The sequence below is a fragment of the Myotis davidii genome, unplaced genomic scaffold (assembly GCF_000327345.1).
Source record: "Myotis davidii unplaced genomic scaffold, ASM32734v1 scaffold557, whole genome shotgun sequence".
NCBI lineage: Eukaryota > Metazoa > Chordata > Mammalia > Chiroptera > Vespertilionidae > Myotis > Myotis davidii.
In genome coordinates, this window is record NW_006289557.1 from 293,035 (window position 1) to 303,638 (window position 10,604).

At 33.8% G+C, this 10,604-nt stretch overlaps 1 protein-coding gene across 3 annotated transcripts in view; it reads left to right on the forward strand.

The window, feature by feature from the left end:
* The window catches only part of ATP13A3 (ATPase type 13A3), a 100,997-nt gene that overhangs the window by 31,296 nt on the left and 59,097 nt on the right, over positions 1-10,604 (forward strand). For all 3 annotated transcript variants that reach the window (XM_006761994.2, XM_006761995.2, XM_015562810.1), the window contains exons 3-7: positions 1,503-1,676; positions 2,367-2,549; positions 2,854-2,924; positions 4,586-4,666; positions 7,314-7,383. In XM_006761994.2, the coding sequence (XP_006762057.1) occupies positions 1,503-1,676; positions 2,367-2,549; positions 2,854-2,924; positions 4,586-4,666; positions 7,314-7,383 (579 nt within the window). The remainder of the gene's footprint in view (positions 1-1,502; positions 1,677-2,366; positions 2,550-2,853; positions 2,925-4,585; positions 4,667-7,313; positions 7,384-10,604) is intronic.

Consider the following 10,604-nt stretch of genomic DNA (forward strand, 5'->3'; position numbering starts at 1 on the left):
AACTTACTTTTGCTCTACCCTGTATAAGACTCCCTGTTAAATATTAAATGTGGATTTCAGATAATCAAGGAATACATTTTTAGTAGAAGCATGTTTCTAATATTGTAGAGGGCAACAAAAAAATTACTTGGTTTTTTATCTGAAATTTGAATTTAAATAGGCCCTATGCATTTTCATTTGCTAAATTTGGCAGCCCTTGTTAGGGTAACTGAAACAATTTGAATAATTTGGGTCAGAAGGTCAGATTGATCAGTAACAGTAGTATTGGGACAATTAGTTAAAGATTTGGAGAAAAAAATAAAGTTAAAACTTAACTAAATGCAACATGATATTCTAAATTATATCCTTAAACAAAAAAAAAGACAGTGAAAAAAAATGGTGAAATTCTAATAAAGACAAGATTTACTTAATATAATATACAGTGTTAATACTTTTTATTCTTTTAATATATACTAGTATTTTTATTGATTTCAGAGAGGAAGGGAGAAGGAGAGAGAGATAGAAACATCAATGATAAGAGAGAATCATTGATCGGCTGCCTTTTCCACACCTCCCTACTGGGGATCAAGTCTGCACATGTGCCCTGACCAAGAATTGAACCGTGACCTCCTGGTTCATAGGTCGATGCTCAACCACTGAGCCATGCTGGCTGGGCTAATCTTTTTGATTTTGACAAATGTACCAAGGTGTTAACATTGGATGAAGGGTATACAGGAACTCTTAATATTTTTGTATCTTTTCAGCAAATCAAATTATTTCAAATATAAAAGTTTATTTTTAAAAACCTATCTTATAACAAGAAAAGTTCTAGAAGAATTCAAAAGATAAATGTAAAAATGGAATTATAAAAGTTCTAGGAATGTATATTAAATGTAAATATACTATATCAGCGGGAAAATATAATGTTACTAACTAGAGGCCCGGTGCACGAAATTCGTGCACTGGGAGAGGGTAGGTGGGTGGCAGGGTGGGGGGGGGGTGGCCCTCAGTCCAGCCTGTGCCCCCTCGAAGTCCGGGAGCCCTCGGGGGATGTCTGACTGACAGCTTAGTGCCATCAGACATCCTTAGCACTGCTGCATATGTGGGAGAGGCTCCCACTACCACTGCTGTGCTCACTAGCTGTGAACCCGGCTTCTTGCTCAGTGGGAGTGCACTGACCACCAGGGGGCAGCCTCCTGCATTGAGCATCTGCCCCTTGGTGGTCAGTGTACATCATAGTGACTGGTTGTTCCACTGTTAGGTCTATTTGCATATTAGCCTTTTATTATATAGGATGATAACATCAAATGTAGAATGTAATGTGTAAATATCAAAAGATTTTGCCACTTAAAAAGTATACCTTTGACAATAAGCTTCTCAGAAACAAAATTTAAAGATAAATTATGGGTTGGGAAAATATTTGTAGTTTATCTGACAAGACACTAACCATCTGGAAAACAAAGAACTTTGGATTTATCTTTCATATCATTTGATGATTAATCATGATTACTATATCCATGCAGGAAATTTATGGCTATAATTTATGTCGCTGGAAGCTTGCCATAGTTTCTCTAGGAGTGGTTTGCACCGGTGGCTTTCTCCTGCTCCTCCTCTATTGGATGCCTGAGTGGCGGGTGAAGGCAACCTGTATTAGAACTGCAATTAAAGACTGTGAAGTGGTGCTGCTGAGGACTACTGTAAGTCCATGGATTTACTTGTACTGTAGCTGATTATTTGAGGAGTAAAAGAATGTCTTTGTGTGTACTTTGTTGAAAATAATATATGAAGAGAACATCACTGTAAGATATAATGAGGAATACTAATCCTATTATTTCTAAAGCACCTGTGTTTGAAGTGAATTTTATCAGAGCAATTAGAGTATAAAGAATCTTAAAGATGATCAAATCCTACCCTTCCTTTTAAGCTCTTGATGCACTGAGAGATTATATGCTGTCATATAATCTCTCAGTCACTGAGGTCACTGGACAGTTAGAACTATAGGATCTCTCATTCACCAAACAAGTTGCTTCTACTATGTGATGCTGTTACATCTCAGGGTGTTGTGTTTATTTGTTGTTTAATGATCCTACCTGGAAGTATTTTATAAGATGCATTAATATCTAGTCTGAGTATGTTGGGTAAATTAAGAAAGTACTCATGAACTTTTATGGGATATTGTGTTAGTGAAGTATGCCATTTAAATGGTAAGCAGGGGAAAGCACTTCACATTTAAATTTATGCATCTTTATGAAATGGTTAAGTCAGTAGGAAGTGATGCTTTCTCAGTTAGAGATGAGTAAATAATATTGTAAAGAATGGAAATCAAATAAAAATGTAGACAGTTGTATAATATACATAATTGACTCTTTACCTTTCTCTCTTGTAAGGATGAATTCAAAACATGGTTTTGTGCAAAAATTCGCTTGCTTTCTTTGAAAACTCATCCATTTTCGAGTCCAAAATCTGTGGCTAATAAGGTTTCAAATGGCCATGCTGTTCTTTTAACTGAAAATTTGGCCGAAGAGAACAGGCATGAGATAAGTAAATATTCACAGACACAATCAGAACAGGTACTGTAATCTTAGTTTCAAGATTTCTTTAAGAATCAGAATTGTTACATGTTATGCTATCATGGATAGTATATAATTTTGTGTTTGCAGTTATTTTTGAGATAAATGTATATGCATATAAAATGCCTGTTTATCACTGTATTGTAACAGTTCAGGTATTATTAAAAGAAACAGATTACATTTACATGTCACATGTGATCACTTTAAATTTAATATGTTGTTAGATGATAGATTTGTGTTAGTAAATGTAATTGAAAACAAGTGATGATAATGCTTTTTGATGTAACATTTATGTGTTTTACAGATTCGTTACTTTACCCACCATAGTGTAAAATATTTCTGGAATGATACTCTTCACAATTTTGATTTCTTAAAGTAAGTGATTTTTTTTTGTTTAGATTATATTATGAGTATATTAAAAATGTTCTAGATAGAAAAGAATTCATTCTAATGTTACATAAAATTGAATAGGTTTTTATTGAAGAACTTTTATTCACTTTTTCTTTAGCAACTTCCAGTGTTATTTGAATACTGATGAACCATTTTAGAATGAAATGTCACTTGCAACCTGTATCGTGGCAAAATTTACATAAAAGTTAGAAAAGTAGTATGATCCTAAAATCCACTGAGTCTGAGTTCTTTTCTTTTTGAGGGTTCATCTCAAAGTGAACTTTGAGTATACCTATCTGAACTGTGAACTCCCAATATGCTCCTAGTTCTACCCACTTGTATATACTTGAGGGATGAAGAGATAGATGGAAATTTAACTTCACTATGTGAATAAAGATGGGATATTGTCAAATGTGTTAAACCTTGGGTAGGACAAATTGGTGTAATCTCTTAAAATTTATCACTGGATAAATTTTTATGGAGGCTTCAAGTTATATAAGTACTAATTAATTAGGATTCTATTTTTGTTGCTTTTGTTAAAGCAATTATTATAAACATTCAAGTATCATTGCTTGAGAGTGCTAAAGGAATTCTTAATATTAGCAATACAAAGAGAATCACCTTATGAGCATTTAAAATATTCATGCCTGGATTTTCCCCCCTGACACTAAAGAATTAGAATATTCTGGAATGGACCAGGGCATTTCCACATGCCTAGTTGTGAAGACCATTCCTAGTTAAGAACCATTGCCTTACAGAATACTGCCAATGAGCTGGTGTTTTGGTTTTTTAAAAAAATTGACTTGGAGCTCATTGCTGCTGCCTTTGGAGAAGTCATCAACTTCAGTGGGAAAAAAGCATCAAACATATTGCTGTGCAGCATTTGCCAACCATAAAAACTTGTAGAATTTATGGTAACAGTTACTTACGGAACTTAATTTTCCTATCTGACAAAAGTGGAAAAGGATTGGAGTTAAATGATATATAAGATTCTCTTCAGAGTTCTATTATTAGTATCTCAGTTAATTCTAGAATCTCAGTATAATTAAGACATTTTTGGAGAGAAAGTAGATAGGTTAATTAATCCCAGTTAGAATTGTTACAGATTTTAGACATTGCCCGTGACTCATAAATTTTGTACTCTCTATGTATTAGATCAGGGAAGGATTTTGGTGAATGCTTTTATAGAAAGAAAATAAATGAATAGGATTTCTTATTGTGAAGCTTAAAGAATTAAAGAGGAGGAACTAAATAAAAAGTAAAACATTTTTTTTTTAGTTTGGAATTCTCAAACTATCATACTCTACTTTTAATTTTATTAGTTTAGTTATTAGCTCTTACAGCTTTGGTGCACAGCCTTAAAGGATAATAATATTATTATATAAACATGAGTATTTAAAGCCATCTTATCATGTGATAGATACATTGTATAACTTAGAAGTTGCCACTTTTGAGATTTACAACTTTCACTATTGTTTACCTTGGGAATTTTAGATTTTAAAATTTCCATTCATTATCTCATTTTTTGTTAAGGATTTCTGTTTGTAAGGAAGTCACACTTTAAAATCAGAATATAGAAAAATGAGGCATTAAGACATTTGGATATTTTAAACTTTGTTTAAAGTAAAAACTTTGGATTTATTTAGGGGACTGGATGAAGGTGTTTCTTGTACGTCAATTTATGAAAAGCATAGTGCAGGACTGACAAAGGGGATGCATGCCTACAGGTAATTTTTATCCAACTAAAGTCAGATCTATTATCAAAATTCCTAAATACAGTAGTATGTATAGTTTACCCTTTCACCATATAGTTGTACATATTAACAGATATTTAAATATTATAGACATAGTACTTGACAACTTATTGATGTTTTATTTGGGTAAGACTTTCTCTCAATTTAAGAATTATAAAAATATTGGAGCTGATACTATGAAGTTGATATCCCTGAAAATATACCATATTTCATCAATTCTAAGGTATAAATTTCCCCACATTTTAACATTTCTAAAAGGGGAATGTGTTATACAGTGGATGGAGAGTCATCCTTTATCTTTCTTAATTGTACATACAATAATGGGTATATCTTATAATTGATAACATCTTGGATTTTACTGCTATAGGGAATTATAAGCATGAGCTCAAATTTACTACAGTGAAAATTTGTAAATTGGGAGACAATCTTTTTTATCATGTTATTATCTGCTAAAGTATAAAATTATATTGATGTATTGCATATTTAAAGATAAGTGCCATTTTCAAATTAAGTTAGAAATTTTCTTATACGCCTGTAGCATCTCTTTTCAAAGTGTTAGAATATACTAGTAAAAGAGTCTCTTCGTTTAGACTTATACTTCTTAAAAGGCCAGAATTACTCTATCATATAGAAAGCACTATGATAAGGAATTTAAGCAGAAGGATTTAAGCAGCTTTTCTTTTTTGTTGTTAATCCTCACGAGAGGATATTTTTTCCATTGATTTTTTTTGGGGGGCGGGGGGTAGAGAGAGAAGAGAAGAGAAACATATCAGCCTGGACGGGCTGGGGATTGAATCTGCAACCCAGGTGCAAGCCCTTGACCAGGCCAGTGATGCTCTAACCCAGCCGTGGGCAAACTATGGCCTGCGGGCCGGATCCAGCCCGTTTGAAATGAATAAAGCTAAAAAAAAAAAAAAAAGACCGTACCCTTTTATGTAATGATGTTTACTTTTAATTTATATTAGTTCACATAGACACTCCATCCATGCTTTTGTTCCGGCCCTCCGGTCCAGTTTAAGAACCCATTGTGGCCCTCGAGTCATAAAGTTTGCCCACCCCTACAGTCTAACCACTGAGTAACACTGGCCAGGGCCAAGCAACTTTTTAAAAGTATTTTTTAAAAAATGTCAAGTGTACAATGTTTTGAAATGAATATTTATAGATAGATAGATAGATAGATAGATAGATTTCAGAGAGGAAGGGAGAGGGAGAGAGAGTTAGAAACGTCAATGATGAAAGAGAATCATTGATTGGCTGCCTCCTGTATGCCTCACACTGGGGATTGAGCCCGGAATCCAGGTATGTGCCCTGACTGGGAATGGAACTGTGACCTCCTGGTTCATAGGTCAATGCTCAACCACTGAGCCAGCTGGGCTCCAGTATTCTTTTATTTTGTTTTGTTAATCCTCACCTGAGGATATTTTTCCCATTGATTTTTTTTTTAAGGCTGAATGAAAGAGAGGGGGAGAGACACAGAGAGAGAAACATTGATGTGTGAGAGACACATTGACTGGTTGCCTCCTGCACACACCCCAATGAGGGCTGGAGATCAAGCTTGCAACTGAGGTACGTGCCTTTGACTGGAATTGAACCTGAGACCTTTCAGTGGGCAGGCCGATGCTCTAACCACTGAACAGAATTGTTTAGGGCTTAGTACAATATATATAAAGGGTATCCCAAAATTCATGCAAGAAGTAATTTTGATAGAAAACAGGTATCTAATTAAAAATTGTAAACTTTTTATTGTTTCATAAAAATTTCAACAAAAGAGTGCGTATGTGCCAGCAAAGCCGTGGAGGCCATTTACCCGATATGCTATTCCATACATAACCCTATACTGTATACTTTATGAATCAATGAAAAATTTACAATTTTTAATTATAAACCTGTGTTTTCTATCAGAATTATTTCTTGTATGAATTTCGGGACACCATTTATATATGTCTATAGTATATGTGTGTGTGTGTGTGTGTGTATTTTTTTTTCTTTTTTTTTAGATATATTTTTATTGATTTCAGAGAAGAAGGGAGAGGGAGATAGGAACATCAATGATGAGAGAGAATCATTGATCAGCTGCCTCCTGCATGCCCTCCACTGGGGTCGAGCCATTAACTCAGGCATGTGCCCTTGGCTGGAATCTAACCCGGAACTCTTTAGTCCACAGACCAATGCTGTATTCACTGAGCCAAACCAACTAGGGCAAAGTACAATATTCTTATTAGAAAAATATTAGCAGGTCTCTTAAATTTATTTATCTAAGCTTTTGGAAAAATTAATTGCAATTCAAAATTGTTCAGACCTATTGTGTTCAAGAATGGAAAAGAAAACCTTTGCTGACATAATTATTATAGACTAGTTGGAAAGATATTTGTCACACAAAAAGATATGAGATAGAATGAATCAAAATGATAGCTGTATAGTTATCCAGTATTAACTACTTAATTTAAATACTAAAGGTAGAGAATTTGAATTGTACAAGACAAGTATATAGAAACATGAATGTGTAAGTTCTAGATTTAGGAGCAGTCTGTGGTTTGAGCTTTATGTAATGAAGTAACTTCCCAAAATTACACTATTATTATGTAATGTAATATACTATTATTATATTTTCTTGTCATAGAAAATTGCTTTATGGAATAAATGAAATTTCTGTGAAAGTGCCTTCTGTTTTTAAGCTTCTAATTAAGGAGGTAAGACTATTATTGTACATGTCTCAATATTTGTAATCAGTAGATTTGTCAATTTGAAAAGAGCTATGATCTAAGTAATAAGACATTCTTAATTTTCTGTTTTCAAACTTTTACTAGTGGCCTGGTGCACAGATTCGTGCATATTGAAAGGAAATTAATTAGAAGAGATATTGTAATATCACTGTTCGCTCTTTGTCTATAATAGAAGTGTCAGACATGAAAGAAAATTAGTAAAATGTATATGAAAATAATATATAAATTGATTAATAAATAATCACAACATCATATAACAACAAAGACATGATATAAAAACAAAAAAGATATAAAAAATGATATAAAAACAAGTGATAAAAACAATGACTGATAAATTGATTAAACTTATTTTAATATCTCCCTTTATACCACATTAAGAGTAAAAACACTTTCAGAGTGCTTGACTAATTTCCCGTGTGGTGAAATATTTACAACTTTAATGTCACATGCTCTTTGAACTCAAGAGAAAGCAACATATAGCTGACCATGTCCGAAAATGGGTTCAGGTAGGAATATTCCTACTTTGTCTAGAGTTTGTCCTTGTGATTTATTAATAGGCATCGCAAATGCTGGCATCATGGGAAACTGTCTTCGAATTAAATTAAATGGGAAGCCAGTGTCAGATGTGGACAAATCAATTCTTGGAATCAGAACAACCTCTCCCTCTTCAGATCCTGTTAATACTTCAGCTTTGATTATGTTAGGTCACAACCTTTTGATAATAAATCTAGTACCATTACAAAGACCCCTTTTGCTATTAAGATTTCTCAGTAGCATGATTGCACCTACTTTCAATTTTAATTTATGACATAGAATTCCCGAAGGAGTAATACTATTAAGAAGTTCGATGGGAAAATTTTCCTTTTCAGCATCATCCGTTGAATCAATGGAATCATCACTCAAATAAGTGTGAAAATATCCATCGAGTCTATCCAAAATTTCTTCATTTAATTTATGAACGTGCTCGTTTTTTGGACAAAGAATCACACGTTTAGATATATTTTTAATATTATCTATAGATATACTGTTTTCAAAGGTAGCTTCAATAATAGACCCATTACAAATCATTTCAACAAAAACAACCACATTCACGTATTGACAATGACAGATGGAAACACACACGTGCAATTGGTGCCAGCGAGAGCTGTATATGTATCATGCATGTGCGAGTCAATGTTTATTTTTAAATTGCCAGTGCGTGTCATATGTACCGGTCGGATGGACATACAGTCGGTCACTTAGCCTTATATATATATAGATTTATTTATTTTTATTGTTTTGGTTTTTTTCCTTCCAAAAAAACCAAATAATTTAGTGTATGACTTTCCTTTTTTATTTGTCTAATTTTTTTGTTTTGTTTTTCTTTTCTGTAGATTAAATATTTTTTGTTCTCAGGAAATCACACATCTAAATCTTGCCCTATCTTATAGATATATACTCCTGCCTTTTGTTTTCTGATTATTAAACAATTTATCATGTTGAGTTTATTCATATGGCATTTTGAGGTACATTGTTGGAAACTGCTGGGGGTCTTAATCCAGCATATAGAAGGGGTTCAGGAATCTGGAAAAGGGGCTGCTGTAAATGATTAAAGAGTCTAGAGATGAAACATAATTTTGGAAGGCATTTTGGGGAGCCAGAGAAGACTTAGTTAAAGGAACCAAGTTCTCCTGAATCTCTGGACCCTTGCTCTTTATTAACACAATTTGTCCTAAGGCAAGGTAGATATGCATACGGAATCCATTGTCAGATTGGGGTAACTGCCTTCCGCTGTTCAGGTGTTTGGCCAGTAGGATGCAATAACGTAAATTGAAATGCCCTCAGCTGTCTGGCAGCAAGCAATCATCTATGCAAATCTTTAGGTGTGGGGAAATGCCCTTAGCCATCTCCAGCAGATTCAGCCTTGCTGAATCCCTAAATTCCATCAACCTTTTGATGAAACTTCTTGCATTTATGTCATGCTGGAATTAGCTTCTGGCAGAAACTAGACATTATACCAGAAGTTTGGAATATAAAACATGACCTGATGTTTATATTGAGAAGTTTGCACTTTAACCTGGGAAGAAAACATGTCAGTAGTTACTGTAGTGACTCATGAGTGGTAATTGCTATATAAGAGGTATGAATAAAGGTTATTCATATAAAGGAAGGGAATAAGATATTGTCTAGCAGTTAGACTCTCCAATCTGTCTTTTAATTTTTTGCTAAAGATCAAGTTAGCTGTATTGAGTGAATACTTTTAGTAGAAATAAAAGATTATTTTTATCAGTTTCTGAGAGTGACTATATGATGTTGCTTTAGAACATACCAAAGTATTAATGATTAGGAATTAGAAAGTCTGGTTTGTAATATGGTCCCATCAGTAACTAACTTTGATCACCAAAAAATCTTTCTCTTTGCTGCTTCTTTACTTATAAAAGTGGAGCAAGTCCTTTCTGATAATCTCATTCTGATTATCTAAATAAAAGTTAGAAAACAGAAAACTAAGAATGTCTTCTTATTATTTAAATTGTGGCTCTTTATAATTTGGAAGTTAAATGGGACTATTTATGAGAAGTGCCTTGAAAAGTACAGAACCATCAGTTTTACGACATTGGGGTAGTACATATTGCCCAAGGGTACCATAGAGCTTACTACGTGTACCGGTTAATAATGGTGGATTTTGTAATCAAAGAAAACATGATAATTTCAAGAGAAACATCAGAAGTGCTTTATTCAAAGTAATGTCCATCACTAGCTACACATTTCCCCCATTTTTCAGGTAATTTGTGGATACCATCCCAATAGAAATTTTCTTGTTTTGAGGCAAACCATTTAGTGACCCAATTTTCCACTTCTTCGTAGTTTTGAAGTGCTGCTCAGAAAGTGTGTGTGCAATTGATCGGAACAAGTTGTAATCTGAAGGAGCAAGTTCTGGTGAATATGGTGGGTGGTTTAATACTTCCCAGGCAAGATCTTTTAACGTGTCTTTAACTGGTTTTGAAGTGTGTGATGGTGCGTCATCATGAAGCAAAATTACTTTGCCGTGTCTTCTGGCCCATTCTGGTCATTTCACAATCAAAGCGTGTTTCAAATTGATTATTGTTGTTGGTAGCGATCAGTATTAACAGCTTACCTAGTTTTAGAAGCTCATAACATACCACACCTTTCTGATTTCACCAAACGCAGAGCATTGTCTTCTTTCCGAA